Source organism: Periplaneta americana, chromosome 16 (assembly GCF_040183065.1).
Source record: "Periplaneta americana isolate PAMFEO1 chromosome 16, P.americana_PAMFEO1_priV1, whole genome shotgun sequence".
Taxonomy (NCBI): Eukaryota; Metazoa; Arthropoda; class Insecta; order Blattodea; family Blattidae; genus Periplaneta; species Periplaneta americana.
In genome coordinates this window covers 23869840-23895773 of record NC_091132.1, presented here as the reverse complement: position 1 = coordinate 23895773, position 25934 = coordinate 23869840, and the positions used below count along the sequence as shown (strand labels likewise).

The following is a 25934-nucleotide window of genomic DNA, read 5'->3' as shown; positions in this document are numbered from 1 at the left end:
TTGCTTGACTGTTGTCAGCCCACTTCGAGGTCTGTGGATATAGAGGGAAAAATTGGATCGGTGTCGGGTAGAGTTCTCGGGTAGCTCAGTGGGAGAGCGTTGGTACGTTTAACCAAAGGTCCCGGGTTCGATACCCGGCCCCGGAACAATTTTTCCCTCGAAATTATTCAAATTAACTTTACAGGGAGTTATTCCTGAAAGCTTAATTTGCATAATACACGTCACAGTACGTAACAGAAAACCACAATTTAAAGTCACACAGAGTTAGTGTGCACTCAAATGTTGGTTGCTTGACGGTTGTCAGCCCACTTTGAGGTCTGTGGATATAGAGGGAAAAATTGGATCGGTGTCGGGTAGAGTTCCCGGGTAGCTCAGTGGGAGAGCGGCTTTACAGGGAGTTATTCCTGAAAGCTTAATTTGCATAATACACGTCACTGTACGTAACAGAAAACCACAATTTAAAGTCACACAGAGTTAGTGTGCACTCAAATGTTGGTTGCTTGACGGTTGTCAGCCCACTTTGAGGTCTGTGGATATAGAGGGAAAAATTGGATCCGTGTCGGGTAGAGTTCCCGGGTAGCTCAGTGGGAGAGCGTTGGTACGTTTAACCAAAGGTCCCGGGTTCGATACCCGGCCCCGGAACAATTTTTCCCTCGAAATTATTCAAATTAACTTTACAGGGAGTTATTCCTGAAAGCTTAATTTGCAGGTTTTTTTTTGTTCTTTTTTGTTTGTTTGTTTTTTTTTAATACTTATGCCACATTTACAATCTGTCTACAATAGACAATAAGTAAATATAAAAAATATGACATGAGTGGAGATGTTATCCCATGACAACACTCCAAAAGAAAAATAACAATGCCAGTGAAAAGTTGTTGATGTTTTCTAATGCCAAGCGTTTGACAATAAAGTCATTTGACCTCTTGCACCCAAATATTTTTCAAAGATATTATCATGGTCAGCCAATGAAGCACAGATTTTGAGGTTGCTAATGAAAAGTAGGTACGATAATTTGGAAGCACTTGTGCAGAACAGAAGCGTCTGGAAGTTATTGTTGCTGGGCAGACATGTTGCATAAATTCTTTACCGCGTTTTGTTCGAAGCGTTGAATTACATGGACTACCTACAGGGACATCATTTTATTTTTACTTTAATTTTTATTGTACCTGAGTTTTTTAATGTACTTCACTCCCACTCTCGCTACTAGTAAACTTCCAACCATCCTCCACACAGAACCAAGGCCGCGTATGCAGTCAAAGTCGCCTTACGGTCATAGTAAACAGTACTGAGTTAGTGAGTATAGTACGTTCCAGAAATATGTTCGCGTTTTCCAGTGACGAAAGAGTTTTCAATATTGCATCATTTTCGCACAGATACTGTCATCCATTTGCCTACTTCGCATTCCGGTTTCCCCCACTCGCTTCTGCTCGCCCCTCTCGGCTGAGCTGTCTTGTCTTAGCTCTTTTCCGAAAACATTAATTTCTGTTAGGAATTGGACATCTACGTAATATTATAAAACTGTTTAAAATAACTTAAATAAAAGGGCCTCGTTAAATAATTAACTGTCACGTGATTTTTCCCCCTTTCTAGACCCTGCGACAAAACCACTTGGACGGACAGTAGATAGCATGTCTGAGTAATTTTATCTTTTCGGATCGGGCAGAAGTGAAGATTTAATTTACAGTACGTAAGGCATCCTTTTATAGAGTAGGTACAGAATTATTTCAACATGAGTTACTAGTACGAAGGACGAAACTGGTAGGCCTAATTGGAATTAGATACAATAGTCTATAGTGCGATAATATGCACAAAAGAACTTAATCCTGTATCGAAATGAACGGCTGCCATTTTCAAAAATATGTTTAAATATCCATATTATGATTATTTTTCAATTTAACTTCATTCTTTTATTGCATGCTAACGTGCTGTAGACAGTATAATATACACAGCATAATAAATACGTTCGAATGGATAGCTCAGTTCGTGAGCAAAACACTTCTTGCTAACACGATACTGTATTTTGACTAAACAAAAACCTAATTAAAATTATCAAACTCAAAATCGCGATATTTCTTAGTTTACGTAAATAGATGAACTACTTTTCTTCCCTCCTGTACCTAGTAAAGTGATCTGTTTGTATTTTACGCCAGTACCATCGAACTCCAGTCGTGGAATGGGGGTAGCAAACGGTGTTTCCGGTTCTCAACCGTTAATTCAAAGGTATAGTCAGATTAATATTAGAAATGTTAGTAAAAATAAAATGATGTCCCTGTATATGCAACGCTAACTAAAAGGTAAGTTTGTGCGACGTCGAAATTGATATTCCTGCTTTGAGTTAAGTTTTAATGCAATAAATCTAGATTTAGCAACGTTTTCATTATAATGGATTCAACAATGTAATTGATCGCCATTAGCAGCCATGATGTATAAAAAGATATGCTATAGACTGTAATTTATGTCATAGTTTGTCGTCTTGACACAATCTGTGATTGATGTGAATTTAGCCCGGTATTAGGTGGAAGACTACTGACAGAATCAGAACCGTTCTGGGATTTTCTTCCATTGTCCACGTTGACTATTTGCGGTGTGGAATGAGGGATGGCGAACTGGGATGTTGGAAGTTAGTAGATTGATTTCAAGTCCACTAAGTAAGCCTATGGGTTTTCAGGACTTTAAAAGTAATAATTAAATGTTGTCTCTGTACTCCATAAAAAGCGCGCCGGTCCAAGTAGAAGTTTATTAAGTGTAAAGAGTTTACTAAAAAACTGTTAGAAATATTTCCCAGTGATAGGTTTGCAGGAATTTATTACTAGTTTTTTTTTTAAATGATAAGGTCAGCCATTATGACTTTGATCTTTAATTATAGAATATGTGCTCTTTGGGTTTCGTTTTAAATTAGTAATATACGTTACAACAGCGGTATGTTGACGTTTTCATGGTCGAGGAAAAGATTGAAAAAGCGAAACGTAGTTGAGCTTTTTTAATTTCCGAGAACATGAAAACAAACATACCGCTCGTGTATCGTACATTATTTTGTGCGAAGATCGTTTATTACATACCTGAAAGACGAATTTCTAATTAGTTGCAATGAAATCTCCATGTTGGTTTCTGTTTAATGACGGCAACTTCGGAAAACCAAAATATCTTTCTTCAACATTGTTGCTATAAAATGTTTTCTGTGTTTACTATACTCCAGCAGGCCGTGATATACGTCTGTCTTTTTTTCCCCAGTTTATAAATGCGAACTTAAAACAAGCGGTAAGGTTATGTAATGATTTATTTTTCATTTTAATACTTTAACAATATTATTTATATAACATATTGCAGTAATAACATCGGCATCTGAAATATTGTTAATTTTTTCACGGCTTCCTTAATGCTACTTGTATCAGGAATGCAATAAGTTTCGTGGAGTAGTAGACTTTACTTAATTTTTGCAAATGTTTAAAAACAATAATTAACATTGCAATTTAGGTGAAATTGCAGTGGTAAGTTTCCAATTTATAATTATTACTATGTTAAACGTCTCTAAAAATAATATGTTAAAAGCCTAAAGCAGTAAAATGAATGTCGCGCTTAAGCGGTAAGAAGAGGGAAATTGTTATGTGTGTTACGTTGGGAATACTGAATGTGGTATTTCACACTTACCGCGTATTGGTTCAGTGCGGAAAACAAGCAAATACGCACGATCTCGCACAAAATATGTAGGCTATTTAAATATCATAAATGAGTTGTAATATTGTTAAGGTAGTAGTACAAAAGTAAATAAAAGTGTTGTTCAGAGCTTGAAATTGTGATAACACTGTTATGTTGGTTATTAGGCCTAGTTTGTATTGTCGTAACATAAGAATGCTACATTCGACAGAGGTGACACACTAGACTCGCATTCTGGAGGTCGAGGGTTCAAACCCCGTGACTGGCCAATCTGATGGAGGGTTTTCATGGTTTCTCTCAGTCACAAACGTAAATGCCAGATTGCCATGCTTCATCACTACCTTAATCACCGTTATCATAATATTTATAATAATTAAAAATTTAAACCAGTTAAAACGGGCTCTTAAGTGTTGTCGGAAAAATTCACCATTAAAATGGGACACACTCACGGACAGGAGAACGCGAATTCGATTATGCGCACTGTTCAAAACATACAGAGGTGAGCCTGCCTGGAGAGAAATAAAAAAATAGGTTGCAGCCGCCTAATTACTCTTTAAGGAACGACCACTCATATAAATTGAGGGAAAGAAGACAGAGGACGGACACTGGAAAGTTTTCTTTTCTCAATCGTACTATCAGGGACTGGAATGCTTTACCTGCAGACTTACTAAAGGCTTTACCAACAACCAAAAATGTATTTAAAAATAGGCTTAAGGACCTTACCAATAGACGGTAATTATACACAGTATTTAAAGGGTGTAAATGATATGTTGTTATTGAAGTGTTGTATCAGTGAAGAATTATATTGTGTCAGTGAAGTGTGTTGTATCAGTGAAGAAGTATGTCGTGTCAGTGAAGAGTGCTGTGTAAGTGAAACGTGTTCCTGTCAGTGAAGCTTTATAGTTTATAGTGGCAGTGCATAGTATTTGAACAGTGAAATGTTTTCGAAGTGTTAGTGAAATCAGGATAGAATCAGTGAAATGTGTCGTAGTTCCAGTGCAGTGAGTGAGTTGACAGCGAAATGAGTGTAATGTTGAAAGGTACTTGTGCAGATATGAACATATCATACTCGTGGGTTTTAGTTCGATCTTAGTTTTAAGATACAAATTAGATTTATTTCAAATGTTATTTTAAGTGATCGTTTCATTTAATTTAGTATATTCCCTGTTGTTGTTGTTGTTGTTGTTGTTATTATTATTATTATTATTATTAATTATTGTTAGTATTAATTATTAGTATTATTATTAATTGTATTTTTAATTAATAAGTTTATTATTGTCATTATTGAGTGTAATTAGTTACCACTGCCACAGGGTATATACCCACTGCAGTGTGAATAACTACACACATACAAAATAAATACAAGCCATAATAGGCCTATATGATAACAGAAACAGAAAATCACAACATTAGCCCAAATATCCTACACATACAAGGGCTATTACCTAAATGTTAAAGCGTCTATAAACAAACTTAACCTAACAAAAAAAAAAATGAGGTAGGTTGTATCGGAGACACAGCCGCAAGTTTTATGCTTGAATACGACTCTCGAGATGGGACGTGGAATGTAAGTTATCTGATTGCAGATGATAAATAAAATGTAAGTTGGAGAGTGTTGGTGGAAAACGGGAGTACGCCGGAAAGACTACTCTACAATGTCTTAGTCCATTTCAAATTCCGTAACTACCTGGCCAGAGATTGAACCCGGGTCGCTTGGAAGAAAGACAGCGCACAAACACTTGAGCCGCAGTCTCTGTATCAGTTGAACCTCTATTCTGATCAATAGGTTTGGGTCGCTCTCGGGGAATTCCAGTCAACAAAAAGCGGACTGAAATACAAGATCTGCGGGAAAACAAACGACGTCTTTCTTAGAAAGAACAGATCTGCATTATCTTTATAATATTACTGTCTTCTTTAAGGAAATTTTAAACTCTCATGCCTTCCCCTTTATGGAGTTTGTAGATACGCCACTTCATAGTCTCAATAAACATTTGAGTCTGTGATTGACGATTGTATAATATAAAACAATAGTGGTCTATCTTCCGATTGACATTCATTGGTAGGGTGAGACGTATGATGTTACGTCACCCAGTTTTCCAGTTTTAAGTTCAGAGTGCAAGACTGTAGGCATAGATCAGTGTGGAATAGTGCTAGTTCTTCAGTTGTTTTTCCGTGATCGTAGTGAGTAGCGATGAGCTGCAGTGGGGAATCGGGTTACTACCAATTGGGAAGTTCGGAGGATGTTGATAGAAACAATGTGTGTGATATAATTCCTAGTCCACAGAGAAAGGTTTGTATTATCTGTTGTAACTTCTGTAATAACCTTTTCGTTACGCAAATAGTGGTAAAAATATGAGATAAAACTATATAGCTATACCAGTATGTATTTCGCATTCCTAACAACACAATAATAGGAAAGTATTCATGAAGAAAAAGTGTGTGTGTTTTTTGTGTATATTTTGTCTTCCTGCGTTCCCCTAAAGACCTTATTTTGACATTAAGAACGAGGAGCTCGGGTTCTCTTTCATGAAAGGAGACAGGTTCGATTCCGGGCAGATTGTTCGATTTGTGGTGAACGACCCGGCTGTACCTAGACAGATTCTCTCCGATTATCGAAAATGTACGTTAAATAATTCATGTCAGTCACCCTTATTGTTTTCTGATTAATTTGCCGTAATTTTAAATATATTTATTATTATTATTATTATTATTATTATTATTATTATTATTATTATTATTATTAATATTACATTTACGAATATGAAAAGAGTAATCTCGTTTTAGTTTCATATTTGTGTTGTCATATAATCTTTAAGCGGCCGGGTAGCTCAGTTGGTAGAGCAGCTGGCTACGGACTGGAAGGTCCGGGGTTCAGTCCCAGATGGTGAAAGGATTTTTTCTCATTGCCAAACTTTCAGCCTCCTATAAAATTGAGTACCGGTTCTTTCCCGGGGGTAAAAGGCGGTCAGAGCGTGGTGCCGACCACACCACCTCATTCTAGTGCCGAGGTCATGGAAAGCATGGGGCTCTACCTCCATGCCCCCCAAGTGCCTTCATAGCATGTTACGGGGATACCTTTACTATTATTATTATTATTATTATTATTATTATTATTATTATTATTATTACTATTATTTTACATTTTTATTATTATTATTATTATTATTATTATTATTATTATTATTTTTAGATTTACCCTACTCCGTGTTCATAATATAGTAGATTAAGGAAATATCGGTCAATTCTGCCTAGGGATAATATTATAGCTTGGAGAAGAAGCCCCATTCACCCCTAATTGTTTACATGGATTTACTGTATCAAAAATGTTTAGTCATGACATAAAGTGATTTTTGTGCTTTATTTTGCTGTTGTCGGACAACTCGTACTGTTCATTATTCTCCTTTTAAATTTCACTTAATCTCTTGCTTTTTTTTATGTAGGTGACATGAGAAACAAATCTGTTTCAGATAACAATGCACGAATAAAGAAAAAGCAGTATGCAAACTTCTTAATTTACAGTTCCGCAATTAATTACTAGTACAGTTTCGTCGGTTAGCCCTAATTAGGCCTATTTTAAGATTTAGTTTCTTCAGGTGTAGATGATGGACTCCATTAAATTGTGACGCTAAATAATATTTGACTTTCACTTGTAATCTACGGTGCAGTCTACCCCTTCCCGTAACGAAGTGGGACTAAAGGCTGGTTCACAATAAACCTGGAACGGAAACGACAACTAGAACGAGAACGGAAAAATTGTTAAAATAAATGTATTTAAATGTAAGCATTCACAATTAACTGTTGTGAATGCTCACATTTAAATACATTCATGTTAATATTTCCGCTCTCGTTCTCGTTGTCGTTTCCGTTCCCCGTTTATTGTGAACCAGCCTTTATTTAAAAATTTGTTACCCGAGACAAAGTGTGTCAGTTTAGCACCATGATAGTAGGCCTACATTATTTACTTTTAAAAGTTAATACTTGAAATATGAAAGTGATATACAGTTTTTTGTTTTATGATTATTACAATGTATTATTATTATTATTATTATTATTATTATTATTATTATTATTATTATTATTATTATTATTATTATCCACGTATTAGAAGTATTAGATATTCTAAATTCTCGTCCGTCGGGCACAATAACCTCACCTTTAGTGTCATATCTGATCAGCTATTTAAGTAGGACTACGTATGCTTGGATTCAAGTATTCGCTGTGAATGATTCGATAATCAATTACCTTTAGTCACGGGACTGATATCTATATATTTTTTATTTCTTTCCCCAACTTGAAAGCAAATTTAAGATAATCCCTCGCTGAATCCTTGGACTCATCTCGCCAAATACCATCCGCTGATACTATCCCCAAGTGTACAATGAGAGACAGAAATGTTGAGCGGCTCGAGTGTTTTCTAACTCAAAGAGCTTCTGTCGTATGGAAGGAATAAAATACAATGCGATCGAAAAGTCTCTCCGCAGTGCCTGTGTAGCCGAGAATCCACTAGACAGAGAAGTAAAGTGTGTTTGGTAGAGAATTCAAGTGACAGCTCTGGTCGCTAAGCATGTGATTGACTGGGGATGTGAAGTTGTCAAATTGGAATGAATGGGGGAGTGCCAACTTTCTACAAGGTTGTGTTCTAGGGTTACTGGAACTAAAAGAGCTGCGGAGGGTCCATTTCCCATAACTTGTGAACCACGAGAGCTACAAGGACAAATTTTTGTGAGTTCTTCAGTTATAGGCCTATTGGTAGCCTATACTGTACACGTATGGTACAAATTTGAAAAATCTAACTTTCATAGTTTAGAATTTCGTAATTTCACTCAAAGGTACCCTTAAGTAACACCAATAAGGCATCACTCATGAGGCAACAAGGCCAGGAGATAATGGGATAGGGTGGCCAGTTCCTTTCCCCCTCCAATGAATACATCGCCTATTAGCTACATATTCCACTAATCAGATTTCAGATGCATACAAACAATTGTTCTTTTTTTAGTAGGTTATTTTACGACGCTTTACCAACAGCTTAGGTTATTTAGCGTCTGGATGAAGTGAAGGTGATAATGCCGGTGAAATGAGTCCGCGGTCCAGCACTGAAAGTTACCCAGCATTTGCTCATATGGGTTGAGGGAAACCCACGGAAAAAACCTCAACCAGGTAACTTGCCTCGACCGGAAATCAAACCCGGGCCACCTGGTTTCAGTGCTGGACTCCGGACTCATTTCACCGGCATTATCACCTTCATTTCATTCAGACGCCAAATAACTTAAGATGTTGATAAAGCGTCGTAAAATAACCAACATCTCTCTCTCTCTCTCCTACAGTACAAGCCCTGTACAACTCTGGATGTAACACTATACAGAAAATACCTTTATTAAATTATTATTTTCCGATATACTGTACCACGGTCAAGCTATAACGGAGGGAGGAGGTAAATAATATCTCCTATAACCTCGTTATATCGGGATTCTATGGTTTTGCTTTGCCCTCCCCCCCCCCTCAGGGCAACTGTTCTCTCTCCGCCTATGCGACTATCCGAAGAAAGGTCTGAATCTCAAAAGTGATACCAATAAGGCACTACTTATGAGGCAACTAGACCTTTCCCTCTCCATTTTCATACATCGCCGATGAGATACATATTACAGTAATCAAAATTCAGGTGCGCACAAACAAATTGTTCTTGCTCTGACACACAACGTGACGTGTTAAAATAGCAGTACTGGTTTTTTTTAAAGGATAATGGTTATAAGATGATGTCAACATTTTAAAATAACTAAACTATTTACAAAATATTTATTTTAGGATGCAATTGATCAGGAAAATGGAAGCAATTCATCAACAGAAACACCAGCTAGAAATTCTAAAGGGCTCACTATACTTTCAACATCTATATTTATTGCCGGTGAAATGGCTGGAAGTGGAGTTTTGGCTTTACCTCGAGCTATTGCTGATTCTGGTGAGTATGTTCATTTGTAGTTATAGTGATAAATAGAGCGAAGAATTTTGGGGAACAATCGGTATGTAATACAGTGTAGCCTACCCTGACAAAATTCTAGTACCGAGCAAGGTGGCTGAGTGGTAAAGATTAGAGTCGCATTCCGGAGGTCCTGAGTTCAAACCCAGTGGCCAACTACTCTGAAGTTTTTCGTGGTTGCCCTCAGTCATAAAGGCAAATGTCGGATTGAAAATTTACATACTGTGATTCATTATCGCCTTAATCAGGTTAATGAATACAAGACATAACGTACGATAATAAAAACAGTAACAACAGTCCACGGCATAATGATATGCTCAAAGATCCTTCGATGTCAGAAATTTTGTGTAATAAAACAGTATATTCTAATGTATACAGAGTTAAAAAAAAAAGCATATAATATTTTGAGGAAAAAAGTCCTATAAACGTGAGTCCTAAAATGAATAGTTTTTACGAAAAACATACATTAAAAGATCGTGTGTTGATGACAGGTTAATAGGGCCACAATTCTACTCCGTATATTAACTGGTTCTCAGTATCGGCGTTTCTTAGGAAACCAATTGCCCGTTTTTCTGAAGGAAGTGCCATACTATCAAAGACTACAAAATAAATGTGGTTTGTGGATGCTGGAGCACCAGCTCATTTCCATAGCAGAGTCAGACGACATCTACTGCGTGTTCAGTTCAAAGTGTGTCATGGTTCGCTGTATGCCGTCATGTGGCTAGTCGATGAGCCTAGAGAATTCAATCTTCCTACACTTCCGCAGAGATGTATTACTTATGTGCCAGACACGTTGCCTAGCAAGTACGGCGTTCATTCAGAAGAGTACTTACCGATACGTACGGTAACGCCGGTAGTGGCAGGAATGTGAACTGTTTGGAAACACGTACTGAGGTGAGTTTTTTCTTACTGTCGGGATATGGGGAGAGGGTTAAGACGATTACTTACGTACAGTATTTGTTGACATTAACTTCGACTGTCAACATGGACACGGAGCATTTGATTTGTGTTGTGGAATGTTGCCGTACGCAACCGATGATAACATATACCCTACGAACGACTTGCCCGCGCAAAACACAGTTCGAAAGAGGTTATGGTAGCACACAGACCGTACAGACCGCCATCTGTTGCTACGACGTTCAAGTCATACCGTACACGTTCTCAAGTTCAGATTGAACGCCTTGATTAATAGGCAACTTCTCTGACATAAAAGCTGAAACTCCCTTCAAATCGCTGACTCACAACAGTGACGTCATGACACACTTTGAAATGAACACTCAGTATATGTGGTACCTAAACACTTCATAAATGAAGTAAATTGTCTTGCTTTTGGCATTACGAAAAAACCTTTTGTGAAACGAAAGTTCATCTTATTTAAGTTATGTTAAATTGTTCCACTTATGTATGCCTTCATTATAATGGTTCAAGAAAATAAACTTTAAATACCAGTAACAATAATATCAATCGCAATTATGATAAAGAGATGAAATTGTTGCGAAACCTACAGAATGCGTAATCAGGAAGTATGTGTCATTTTCATGATAACTCATTTTTTATATCCTCATCTATTTTCCTACAGCTTATTAATACATTGTAGTGTTTATTGTTCACTTGAGTTTTGGAAACTAAATTTCGTTATGACTAATGTACAGTATTGAAAATGCATTCTCTGAGTCATGTCAAATGTTATCACACCAGTGTCTTATGGTCAGGACAATCAAGGATGATGTCAGTAACATTTCCTGTCGTGTTAACACTTGTGTTCACTGAGGCTACAGATATGACTAAGAAAAGCATGTCAAGGTTATGCTCTAATTTAATATACACATTCATGCAAGTGCGTGCAGCAATTGAAGGACTCCCTGCAAAAAGGGGATGACTCCACCTTTTAATGAAATTAATGTTTTGCTTGTTTCATACGTTAAAAAATATGCCCGACCTTTTAGTGCAAGAACGGTGTGATTCCGAGCATTTGTTAGTAAGTTAGGGTCTACAGTGAAAGTGGAGCTGAGCTCCAAATTGTTTTGTTGCAAAAAGGAGGCAGCTCCTGGAGCTATATGGGCTATTCCATCTCAAATCGACCGAAATATAGAGAAAATTGACCTTGCAATTTTTAAATACAATGAAACTTTTTCTGTCCGTAGACAACTGTGATATAATGCTTTGTGCAAAGTTTGAGGCATCAGAATTTAATAGTGTTTAAATTAATAATATTTAAATTTATCGTATTTTCATAAAATTAGCAACTTTAAACTGTTGTGGCTCCGAAACCTTTTCACCCAATGATCAAAATCATGGTTTATTTTGATGCTGAGAAGTTAAAGTTTATATTGACATGTAAACAGTTTTTCTTACTTTTTATGGAAATGGAGAAATTTAGATTTTTCCTCATTAAGACGCCTTTGGCCACGAAAAAATATTTTTGAAAATATGGTTAGATTCCGCGTTGAAAGTACAAATAAACACATATTTTTTACTGGTGGTATGTTGTTAAGAAAGTATTGAAAATATCAAATAAAGAAAATAAATAGTACGCATGTGAACTAACCAGCTGACTGTGAGGCGGAAGATAGCCAAGGGAAGCAAGCCCAGTAGACATAAACACGTGATGTGTCGTCTAGCAGTCATGGCTGTGCTAGCTTTATCACAGGTTTTCATAAACACAGGAGTAAAATGACGCCCAACGCTCGCGTATCTTCAGCTCTCGGCCAGTGCGTGCGGTACTGCGCCGTTCAAGTCTAGGCGTGTGAAAATAATCTATTTAATACCCTCGAAACTTATTGCCGAGCCACTAAGCAAACAATGCCGAATCCCTCTTAATAATGTAAGGTTTTTTCTCAATATTTTTTTACACTTTTACTAATGGCCAAAAAGCCTAAAAGCAAGTAAAACCAGATTATCTGTCTCTCTGTGTACAATAAAAATAAGGATTGCTTCTTAACATAACCTACCAAATGTCAGCTTCAAAATAAGCTCTCGATCAATGTTATGCAGTAAATGGTTCCAGAGTTCTGAGCACTGAAAGAGGCTTGTTTTTATAAAATACGCTAAATTTGTCGCTCAATAATACGAAAACCGTTTGACTTTCGATAGTATATTTTTGAAAATGTACTCCCCTCAGCACTTGTATAAGTAGGGAAAAAATTAGAGTATAAAAAATGCGAGGTTTTTTACAGATCGATTTCACATGGAATAGCCTATATATACAGAGTGAACCGTGTCATTAATTTCAGGGGGTTATTCTTTGAGATATTACGAACAAAAATGTTTAATGCAATTCTGCTCGTTTTTGCATACTTTCCGAGAGAAAAAAAAGTTTTATATGATATCATAGCGTATTTTGGGAAAGCCAGTGATTTAATTCCCAATATGTTCAGTCATTTTAAGAACGCAGTGTATTACGATAATATAAGAGTATTATTGAAAGAATTTTAGTTTTGTCCTTTAAATGTGCAGAAATTTGATTCGAACACATGTAACTTTTCGTTCTGCAAAGGAATTTTACAAAGTTATATTTGTTCGGATCGGATTCCTGCACATTTAAAGGACAAAACTAAATTCATTCATTCATAGTGTTCTGCCCAAGGGCAGGTCTTTCATTGCAAACCCAGCATTCCCAATCTTTCCTATATTCTGACTTTCTCTTTGAGTCCGCATTTATGATCAATATATCTTAATGTGGTCATCATCTGGCATCTTCTTCTGCCCCGAACTCTTCTCTTGTTCACCATTCCTCCCAGTGCATCCTTCAGTAGGCAGTTTCTTCTCAGCCAGTGACCCAACCAATTCATTTCCCTATTCCTGATCAGTTTAAGAATCATATTTTCTTCACTCAGTCTTTCCAACACAGCTTCATTTTTTATTCTATTGTTTCAATAATTTATTATATTAATACATTGCTCTCTTAAAATGACAGAGCATATTGCATTTAATTCAATGGTTGTTGCTGCTGCTGCTACCTGACAGAATTTTGTGTATTATTTTTGTTTTATGAACCTTTAGATGCAAAAATTATTTAATATCTATAAAGAACTGGTGAATAGGAAATGTGAAATTTCTCCGTGCCCTTTAAAAAGTTAGAAATATAACACAATTTTTCATATGAAACGATAAAAAGAAGACTGAAACTCTTCTGAGGCTTAATGAATTGAACCTAACTACTGGGTGTTCATTTCAAAGCGTGTTATGACGTCACTGCTGTGAGTCAGCGATTTGAAGCGAGTTTCAGCTTTTATGTCAGAGAAGTTGCCTATTATTCAAGGCATTCAATCTGAACTTGAGAACGTGTAGGGTATAACTTGAACGTCGTAGCAACAGATGGCGGTCTGTACCGTCTGTGTGCTACCATAACCTCTTTCGAACTGTATTTTGCGCGGGCAAGTCGTACGCAGGGTATTTGTTACCATCGGTAACGGCAACATTCCACAACACAAATCAAATGCTCCGTGTCCATGTTGACCGTCGAAGTTAATGTCAACAAATACGTAAGTAATCGTCTTAACCCTCTCCCCATGAAGAAAAAAACTCACCTCAGTACGTGTTTCCAAACAGTTCACGTTCCTGCCACTACTGGCGTTACCGTACGTATCGGTAAGTACTCTTTGGAATGAACGCCGTACTTGCCAGGCAACTTCTCTGGCACATAGGTAACAAGAGGACTAATATAGGCCTCTTGATAGTTAATACCCCTCTTCGGAAGTGTAGGAATATTGAATTGTCACGTCTCATCGGCTAGCCACTTGACGACATACAGCGAGCCATGACACACTTTGAACTGAACACGCAGTATGACGTGTTAAAATTTTTATACGAATAAGCCTACAAGGCTTCGTGAAAGAGTTGCGACTGCATCAACATTGACATATTATAAGCGTTCTTTAAATCTTCCATGGCCTTGTTCTTGTAGATCATCTATAGAATTGAATTGAGTCATTATTTCACTTAGCTGACCTTTGGACAGTATATTTTTTAGGAGAATAGAGATTAAGAGCTCTTCGTCACTGACCTGTGGTAACAAATAAAAGAAAATACAGTGACACACGATTTCATAACACCGCCTACATTTCTTTTTCAATGTCATGTTCAGAAGTATCGGTACGTGGAAACTGAAAGTGCGTTATTTTTTAAATCTAAAATTTTCTGTTTCTTTTCATTGTGAAATATCGCTCAGATTACTACCAAATTAGCTCAGTCGACTAAGGCGCTTGTCTGCTGATCCGGAGTTGCACTCGGGCGAGGGTTCGATTCCCGCTTGGATTGATTACCTTGTTCGTTTTTTTCCGAGGTTTCCCCCAACTGTAATGTCAGATAATCTATGGCGAATCCTCGGCTTCATCTCGCCAAATATCATATCGCTATCACAAATCCCATCGACACTAAATAACCTAGTAGTTAATACAGCGTCGTTAAATAACCAAGTAAAAAAATTACTACCAAATTTCTTACATATTCGATCATGCAAGTATGTACCCGTCTCATTTGGTGCTTCTATTATCATCTCACACTTTGAGATAATAATCTGTAGAGATTTTTTTGTGGTTAAAATGTAAACTGCTTAAATGTTCCTCTATGCTACTGTTTTTAAGTACAGCTACATTTGTCACAATTTTATTTTGAATCTGATGTTATCCCTCTCAGTTTACAAAAAATACAGACGAGGAAGAATGTTTAAATAGATACTGGATACTTGATGGAATAAGAGTCTGTGCAAGAAAACTGGATTTCGAGTGTTTTGCCATTTTTACTCCATAGAAATACAAATACACCGTGTCCCGCTTAGAGGGATCGAGAAATAAGTGATAATTTCAAGTGTAAATAATGGTTTATTAACATACCGTTTTACATAACTTGATAAAGAAAAAACTCTGAGTTTCGGAGAAAGCTCAATGCAACTGGATGTGTGCGCCTTGAGTTGCTCTGCAGACGTCTAAACAGTATTCAACCTCCCGCCAAGTGTTCTGTAGCATTTGTGGAGTCACTAGCGCAGCTGCATTTGTGATGCGTTGCCTCAGTTCCTCCAGAGTGTTAGGGTAAAAGCATGTTGGAGTTGTTCATCTCGCCACGCATATCGCCGCGCATCTCGCCGTGTGGCGATTAGGAAACAAACCAACGATATATAATGGGTAAAAACATGCTGGAGTAGTTCATCTCGCCACGCATATCGCCGCGCATCTCGCCGTGTGGCGATTAGGAAACAAACCAACGATATATAATGGGTACAAACATGCTGGAGTAGTTCATCTCGCCACGCATATCGCCGCGCATCTCGCCGTGTGGCGATTAGGAAACAAACCAACTATATATAATGGGTACAAACATGCTGGAGTAGTTCATCTCGCCACGCATATCGCCGCGCATCTCGCCGTGTGGCGATTAGGAAACAAACCAACGATATAGAATGGGGTACAAACATGCTGGAGTAGTTCATCTAGCCACGCATATCGCCGCACATCTCGCCGTGTGGCGATTAGGAAACAAACCAACGATATATAATGGGTACAAACATGCTGGAGTAGTTCATCTCGCCACGCATATCGCCGCGCATCTCGCCGTGTGGCGATTAGGAAACAAACCAACGATACATAATGGGTACAAACATGCTGGAGTAGTTCATCTCGCCACGCATATCGCCGCGCATCTCGCCGTGTGGCGATTAGGAAACAAACCAACGATATATAATGGGTACAAACATGCTGGAGTAGTTCATCTCGCCACGCATATCGCCGCGCATCTCGCCGTGTGGCGATTAGGAAACAAACCAACGATATAGAATGGGGTACAAACATGCTGGAGTAGTTCATCTAGCCACGCATATCGCCGCACATCTCGCCGTGTGGCGATTAGGAAACAAACCAACTATATATAATGGGTACAAACATGCTGGAGTAGTTCATCTCGCCACGCATATCGCCGCGCATCTCGCCGTGTGGCGATTAGGAAACAAACCAACGATATATAATGGGTACAAACATGCTGGAGTAGTTCATCTCGCCACGCATATCGCCGCACATCTCGCCGTTCAGCGGGAATCAAACTGGTTTGATTTTCAACATGCAGCTGCCTGAAACTAGCGTTCTGATTGGTCGGTTGTCGCAACGGAACGTCATGATTCTCTCCATCCGTCCTCTCAAGGCATAAGATTGGAAGGAAATAAGTCGTACCAAAATTTGACAACTGTTAATGTAAATGAGATAAATAAAGACTTTCAGTGGCAGTAATTAGTCCATTTTCTGTTAATTTGTTGGGCAGTTTCTTATTTTTTTTTTAATCTTGCAGTTCTTAATTGCTTATTATATTACAGTATGTTCATTTTTAAAGCCATTGTTATTATTATTATTATTATTATTATTATTATTATTATTATTATTATTCATTTCGTTTTCAGAACAAAAAGTGTTTATACCGACGTCAAACTTTTGTACAATATTTTGAAAGAATTTGTGTTTCTTATTGTGATTGACAGTGAAAGATTTTTGCTAATAATAAGTAATACATTTTGATATTAGTACATTATTATATACTGTATAATTATTAATTACCTGAGAGTCACTACCAACCTCTCTTCAGCACTGATTGGTTGTTTATGTATGTTAGTGTACACTTTTTGGATTTTAGGTTCTATTAGCATCAAGATGTAATTGAATGTTGACTGAGACATTCTTAAATATTCGTAATATCTATCTGGAAACGCCTTAAGCTGCTGATATAATTGATAGAATTCACCAAGTTTAGTGCGTTCCTTATTGATTGGATGAACGCTGTATTTTCTTCTCCTGTTGGAAAGTAACCGCCACTTCGTTGCAGTACTCGTAGATAAATCGCTATCACTGTCAGAATTTGTAAACATTTTTTAGGTACTAATATGTACGACCAATAAATTTATTAGTATTTACCACGTTCTGTTCATGGAGAATCTCACATCTGCCCTCATTGTCCGCGTATCGGCGAGAATCATGGCGAGGTGAATTGCTTCACTATGTTCTGCTGAGGCGAGATGCACCGCGAGTGAATGCCGAGGTGCGCTACTCGGAGAGGCGAAATGAACAACTCCAACATGTTTTTACACTTAGCTCTACCTCTTTGGTACACTGCATCCTTCACAAAGCCCCCCCCAAAAAAAGTCCTATCTCCTCAGATACACGCCGTTTCGCATGTTTACCAGTCTACGGTAGCAAAGATCCTGTTTCTTGGAGTGTTATGTCCCACTTGAGAATTGCTTTATGCCCAGGTGGATCTACATTCCATGTACGACGAACACGGTGTTGTACTCGCGTATCAAATTTTTCTTCTGCTAACCATAGCACGCACTGAACTTTCTGTTGTTGTGTCCGTGTCCACATGTTTACCATAGCATCACAGTTTAGTATATACAGTTACGAAGCTCAATACGTAGTAAAGATGCATCCATAGATAGTTGCTAATCACTAGGATCGCTACTATCGCCTCATTACAGACAATGCGAAATAGTACCTGCACAGACGAGACGATAAAAGTCACCCTCGGCTCTCTTTTTGCGCATGCGCCATCGGTGTAGTATTTCCGTTTCCGGTGTGATGCTGGGCCTCGTTGTAAGCATAAAAATTGTTTTATTCACCGCATTCTAGATTCACCTTCGTCACGATCATATATTATTTACATTTCGGTGATACAAGTTACGTAATTATAATAATAGTGCATTGATAGATTTCACAATTATTACTCCAGCTCCTGTTATCCAAGTCAAACCTTATTTTCGTATAATTGTATTCCAGAATATTTCCTCATAAGTCTTGATAGGCTATATGTATTAAGAGTTAATTTCTGGTGGTAGTATTGATATTAAACTTGGCTAACACAATATTCCATCTACAACTTCAGAGGAGCGGCAAGAACTAGCGCTGAGGTAGTTCTGGATATTTCAATTGTAAACCAACTTACGAATCTCGTGATATGCAAATAAATATCACCAAACGTAGGTGCCAACTTCAGAGGGGCTGCAAGACACTTTGTGTCCAAATTTATAAAACCAGGGGCATCACATCCAGTAAAATTAAGAGTGATCTCAACCTTGTTAACAATTCGAAGAGATATTCCTATGTAAATAAAGCGGCGAAACTAGCGCTGAAGTAGTTCTGGTGATTTCGGAAGTGAAAATTGTTGAATTTATAAGGGTTTCTTTTTATGTAGATACAGTTGATCGTATATGCATCATAGACAAATATATGCATGGCGTAACAAAACCCTAAACTAACCAAATCTAACCTGTCACAGATTCGTATATGCAACATGTATATAAGCGGGGAATTACTTCAGCACTAGTTTAGCCAAAAATTGAATTAATTTGTTTGAAAGATGAAGTAGGTTATAGGCCAAAGATTATTATTTGAACTCTATAGAGAGTAGTGGTTTGGTTCGACTGGAACATCTCGGAAAAAAGAAGATATATATATATATATATATATATATATATATATATTATTACTGGTATAGACCTATATTCATTATTATTTATTATTCCACAGTTGAGTAACAAAATGGACAAGGAACCAACCAAAAGAACAAATCGGGACACCCTTAGAACAATAGCATTTTAAATATCATGGTAAATTAGGAAACATACCACTAACTTTATGAGTTCCTGTAGGCCCTAAATGTTTTTATCCATCTAAATCACTGATAGAGGAGGTCAGCTGTCGAACATGTTAGTAAAGCAATTCACAATGCCGCTATCTTTCCTGAATTTGAGATCGGTGAATCTTCACACACGCAACAGAGTGACTCCACTTCTCTATCCATGATCCACATTTTTGTAGTTCAGTTCAAATCTATGAACTATTGGGATCGAACAGTAATGGTCCTAAGTCTTACCAAGCGGAAATAACACAGAGCTAACAGTTAATTAACAGTGTATGGTAATTATGTAGTAATAATCGGCCAGGCCTCCATATTCCCGCAATAGAGGTCCAGGGCACCTTCGTTATCATATGTATTTTCTTTTATTAAATTTCGTTTGTATATGATTAACTTGTCATCCAGTATCCACTTTACACCCTGGATCTCTGTTGTAGTAAGATGATGGCCTGGCCGATATGACCTGTCGATGGTTTGTTTCTACACAATTATTAAAATATATGTGTATACTTGGTAATGTATCTATCCTGGATCTCTATTACGGGAAGATGGCCTGGCTGATGATTACTACTTAATTACCCAAAATTTAAAACTAACCATTATCAACACTCGTTTTTAGGTTGATTTTTTTTTTGTTATGATCGTCGTCGTAGGTGTGTGCTCGTTAATTGATTAGCAACGGCTATATAACTACTGATAATGGATAAATGCTTAATAAAGAAAATTGTCCCCACTGAAAGTGCAGTGAACGGGAATACAATGATAAATTGGGTTATATTAATGACAGTGAAATTAATGGCTCATCGTCGGGTGGCGATCAAAACCTTGTAATTCCAAAACTGAAAATTTTACAAGAGAAAGATATAATATTACTGATACGATATCATGTTCACGTGCTCTATTTTATGTACATGTCTTAAATGTCTGTTTAAATTCGACTGTTTACTAAATATGGTACTGCAATGTTTGCATACCACAGGCATTATTACAGAAGTTTGAAAACTAATCCATCAATCTTGAATGAAAGTAAAAGAAATCCAGTTCACAATTACTGCGGTAAATAAAACATTTTTATGCTTACAACGGGGCTCAGCGTCACACCGGAAGCGGAATTTCTTCACCAATAGCGCATGCGCAATAAAGGGAGCCGAGGGTGACTTTTATCGTCTCGTCCTGCACAGTCTATTATTCCTAGTACCCTCATAAAGTCAAGATTCGTGACTGTGATAGCGTGTTCTCCTACAAAATGGCGCCAGGCTTGTTTTAGTGCCCTAGCAACAAACAAACGAAAGTTAAGCATGCAGCTGTTGCACAAACTTGGACAGTTTCTCTATCTTGCGAGATGTAAATCACAACGATATCTTTATCTGATTTTATGTGGCGAGCATTTATTTCTCGATCCTTCTGCGGAGTGCGGTGTATATTTATATATGACAACACACCTAAAAAAACCACGTATAAGCCTCTGGTTAAGATCCTGATATGCACATTTATTATCAGACATCTCACTTGACGATATGTGTCAGAGGAAGAACAATTGTTTGTATGCATCTGAAGTCTGACTAGTGTAATATGTAGCTAGTGGACGATGTATGCAATGGAGGGGGAAAGGAACTGGCCACCCTACCCCATTGTCTCCTGGGCTATTTGCCTCATAAGTGGTACCTTCTTGGTATCACTTACGAGGTTCAGGCCTGTCTTCGGACAGTTGATTGAACGACAACTTTTTTTGCTCTCATTGTAACTCGATTTATAGGCCTACAAATTTAATTTATACCTACATATACGCATTTTGTAATTATATGATATTGTAATTTAAGCTAATCGTAATTTCTTTATGTAATTTAATAATTCTACTCGACACATATCATAGCGTCGCTGCGCCTCCAAAACCCTTATGTATTGCAGGAGAAAGGGAAAAACATGGCCACTTTTAATTCCCTTGATTTTCAAAGCTACTTTCGGTATAATTCCATCATATTTCTTGTAATGGTTGAAATTATACCGAAAGTAGCATTGAAAATCAAAGGAATTAAAGTGACGATGCTTTTTACGTTCTCCTGAAAAAAAAAAAGGGCGGATTTTAGAGGTTCAGGGACGATATGCTATAATTAACAGACGTGATAAAGAAGAGAGATATACACACATCCTTTGCAATTTGATAGGGACTGTATGTATGTGGTCTTAAGAGAATGAAAGGGATAGTAAAAAAAAAATAAAAAATACTATTAGAGGTAGACTTAAAAGTATTCTTACAACCGTATTACATTCGTAATTCTTAGTTGACTAACATTTAAAAATATGTTTACGTTTATTAAGAAGGGTGCACCATTAGCTGAACTACTAGAGCATTGGCTGTTCACACTATAGACCCAGCTTCAAATTCCAGCGAGTCCAAATGAAATTCATGGTGGACAGTATCCGGGGCAGGTTTTCGCAAGTAACCCCGTTTCTCCTGTCGCTAGTCCATCATCATCATCATCATCATCATAATTGTCATCATCATCCTTAGCATAATGCGGATCAGATTCCACATGGTGCATCACAAAATGATGATCGGCAGCTTTTGCAGATTACTCGTGGATATGGATGCAAGAGACAAATTGACCAAAGAACCTTCATTAAGAAGATAGGTGAAGACTTTCGTTTAAGATATTCTCTCAGTTCATGGAGTTGTGCTGGTAGTTGAGTAATTCGTCTGAAAGAAAAACAACCCTAATCAAATATCCATAAGAAGATGGCCGCTCAAACCCTTTGAGTTGTAATTTGTGGCCGCTACAGCCCATAGAGGGTGTCATGTTCACATGCCTTAGCAGAGGTGAACTACCATCCAATCAGTGTGGTTAGCACAATGATACCGACCTAGCAATTGTAGCTGGTTTTCTGAGTTGTAATTATTATTACGTACTGAAAAAGTGAAGACGAAAGTTAATAGCTATCGTCCTTGCTAGACAAAGAAAATTAATATAGAAGGCTTATAGGAAAAAATTATGAATTTGTGAGGTGATTTTAAGAACTGAAGTGTTGTTCATTGTGCCTCATGTTTGTAAATACATTCCTGCGCCCAAACTCGAAAATCAGGATGTTAACATTATTTCTTATCTAGAAATATTATGGGTCATTAACGTGTTTCTTATTAGAACATGAGTTCTGATAAATGACCTGACCTTTGCTTATAGTAGTTGTAACTGTTGTGTAAATATTGCATCATTCGGAATGTGGTGTAGCCAGACGCTGTTTCCATTTTTCTGCCTTAAGTCTGGATTAACGTCTTATCTCGTTGCTTGAATAGATATTGTCTTTGAGAAAATTAATATAAATGTTAAACTACAACACAAATTTTGTCATATTGGGCATCCTATGTTATTTTAAAATAATTGAAAACATATCTTCAAAAATTCAAATTACGGTACCGGTACTTTGTGAGTTATGTATTCTTTTTATTTTATTACTTCTTTCTTTATTGGCCTATTCTTATATTGCTTCATAATCTGTCGGTTGAATTGTCCACCAATTGGACTGAACTGCATACTAAGTTTCTAGTTTTTTATTATGTTGACGAACAATAAGGATGTAAATTGTATGATATTACAATAATTACTGGTATTTCTATATTTGACAAAAATTCTGAAAAACAATTTTTGTGCGAGATCGTGCGTATTTGCTTGGTTTCCGCACAAAACCAATCCGCGGAAAGTCTAAAATTCCACATTCAGTATTCCCAACCTAACACACATAACAATTTCCCTCTTCTTACCGCTTAAGTGACATATTGATTTTACTGCTTTAGGCTTTTAACATATTATTTTTAGAGACGTTCAATATAGTAATAATTATAAATTGGAAACTTACCACTGCAATTTCACCTAAATTGCACTGTTAATTATTGTTTTTAAATATTTGCAAAAATTAAGTAAATTCTACAACTCCACTAAAGTTACTGCATTCGTGATGCAAGTAACATTAAGGAAGCCGTGAAAAAATCAATAAGATTCCAGACTCATCATAGACTGGGGGAAAAAAAAAGACAGACGTATATCACGGCCTGCTGGAGTATAGTAAACACAGAAAACATTTTAAAGCAACAATGTTGAAGATAGATATTTTTATTTTGCAAATTTGCCGTCATTGAACAGAAACCAAGATGGAGATTTCATTGCAACTAATTAGAAATTCCTCTTTCAGGTATGTAATAAACGATCTTCGCACAAAATAATGTACGATACACGAGCGGTATGTTTTCTTTCAATTCTCGGAAATTAAAAAAGCTGAACTACGTTTCGCTTTTTCAAACTTTTCCTCGAACATGAAAACTTCAACATACCGCTCTTGTAACGCATATTACTATTATGTGTCCCTCATTTTCCGATTACCGGTACTAATATTTATAAAAATCTAAATGTCATTCTAGCTATTAGTTCACTCTTTTTCCTAACCACATTGGTCAGAAAGTCAGATGATCCGTTTCAATTAGAGCAAGGCGAAATATTTTTTATGCAGCACTGTAATGCATAGTAATCGCTCAGATATTTAACTAAAGACTAGTAAACGTAAAAAGTAAAGTTATTCCTATCTAGGATAGCAGAAGTTAAGAGTTTCACTTTACAGACAGTTGGCAGTAGTAGTAATAGTAGGCCTAGTGGCAGCGGTAACAGTGGCGGCGGTGGTGGTGATAGTATCTTCAGAGGGAAGCCTTCTGGAATTCTCCTTCTAAATAAAATTACCATATTGCATTTGAAGTTTAACTCTCTTAGAAATTCGTTGTCATATGAACCACTTCCGATCATAATAAATTATTAATTAGAAAACAAAATAGCCGCAAGGAAAACGTGTCGATAATTTGTGTAAAGTGTTGGATAGATTTTAATATTCAGTATCTACGAGTCAATTCATTCAGGAATTTTGTACAGTATCGGAACGTGAAATTTAATAATTTTTACTGTAAAATGTGACATGGGTTTCACTGAATCTAGATTGTTTGATTGCCTTTGTTTCATCCTACGATCACATATATTACAGTTGTAATCAAATTTATTTCCAATGAAGTGTTTATTGAAGTACCGAACTAAATATTCCTTTAATACAAAGCCTGTCTTTAACACACACTTTTTATAGTACAGATTTTACCTGTAATTAATCACGTAAAATGTTATCAGAACAACTGGATAAATCATTTGCATCGCATGCATAGAGATAGAATCCCAAAAGTCATGCTCCACTATCGTCCAAACGGGAAGAGATCTCTCGGTCGTCCAAAAAAGCGCTGGATTGAAACTTCAACTGTGAGATCGTAACAGGTCATTTGGCCTAATACTTGAAGGGAAGAAGAAGAAGAAGAAGAAGAAGAAGAAGAAGAAGAAAATCCAGATTTCTATATACCAGTACCGGTACATTGTTACGGTATTTAATTTTTGTAAATATTTTTGGTAGTTTTTTTTTTCTTTGGGTTGTATCAAGTCTCTATATCATTTGTTACAACTTTTCACTGTCTTAAAGTTTTTTCTTACACTTGTGATACGTATGTATGTTGCCCTTCACTGTCTTCGATCCATGACAAAACTCATTAATATACCGGTATTGTTATAGTCTACACTCTTGCACATAAATAAGCCTCTTCATTTTCAGTTCACTCCCCTCTTTTACATGGTTTCATCCAGTGACACAACTTCCTTCCAAGCATCCAGTTAACTTATATGCAGTTCGATTCCCGGTCGGGGCAAGTTACCTGGTTGAGGTTTTTCCCGGGGGCTTTCCCTCAACCCAATATGAGCAAATGCTGGATAACTTTCGGTGCTGGAGCCCGGAACTCATTTCACCGGCATTATCACCTTCATCTCATTCAGACGCTAAATAACCTAAGATGTTGATAGAGCGTCTTAAAATAACCTACTAAAATAAAATAAAATAAACTTATATGCAGATAATGCTACAGTCGCGCTCAAACATCCTGACGTTTGCAGATGTGTCCGCTTATCGGCGATAGCCAATAGCGGCAGTACTGCGTTGCAACATATGGGCATGCAGACTCGACGCTTAGAAAGTTTCAAAATCAAATAAATGCGCTCGGAAAATTGGTATGTTGTAGGGTCCCTGCATGTATCATATATATATGATAAATGTTTAATGTTTTCTGAACACACAGAAACAAAAATGACATTTCTACATATCCCCCAGTGGTTCCAATTTTATGGGTTAATACAGTAAAACCCCGATAAGACGCTGTTCAAGGGATCGCGTGTAAAGCGCGTATTAACCGGGACCGCGTATTAGGTGGGTATGCTAATTTTGACTTATAGTCTATACAGTATCTATTAGCATTTTTCTTTATTGAAATACATGATTCATGAAAGGTAATACAGTATTACTCCATTATGTAATTATTGTACTGTATTTACAAATGTACTGGACTTAATTCTTTCGAAAAAAGTAATTTATAGTTGTTTGCCGTGTGCGTGTTTTCCAAGTCCTCATGTTTACTACACTTCAATTTCCTGCGCTTACATACGTCGCAGCTGCAGTGATTGAGTCGCGATTTTTTATTATCGTCCTTTTAATGTCGTCTGCCCCTGGAGTAGAAATTTGCAGCACAAAAGATAGGTTAAACGGAACACAGGAATACGAGTATAATAACCGCTATTTTTGCAAGAATATACTTTGACAGCATGGACATAATGATATTTACGGCCATGTCAGTTCA

The 25934-nt window shown here is 37.0% G+C and overlaps 1 protein-coding gene across 2 annotated transcripts in view; it reads left to right on the top strand.

Moving 5' to 3' along the window:
• Positions 1-5747: 5747 nt before the first annotated feature.
• Positions 5748-25934, top strand: part of LOC138691637 (uncharacterized) — a 36337-nt gene continuing 16150 nt past the window's right edge. Inside the window, exons 1-2 of one of the 2 annotated variants that reach the window (XM_069813817.1) lie at positions 5748-5944; positions 9457-9610. In XM_069813817.1, the coding sequence (XP_069669918.1) occupies positions 5846-5944; positions 9457-9610 (253 nt within the window). In that variant the 5' untranslated portion in view covers positions 5748-5845. The remainder of the gene's footprint in view (positions 5945-9456; positions 9611-25934) is intronic. The other variant, XM_069813816.1, reaches the window with a different exon arrangement.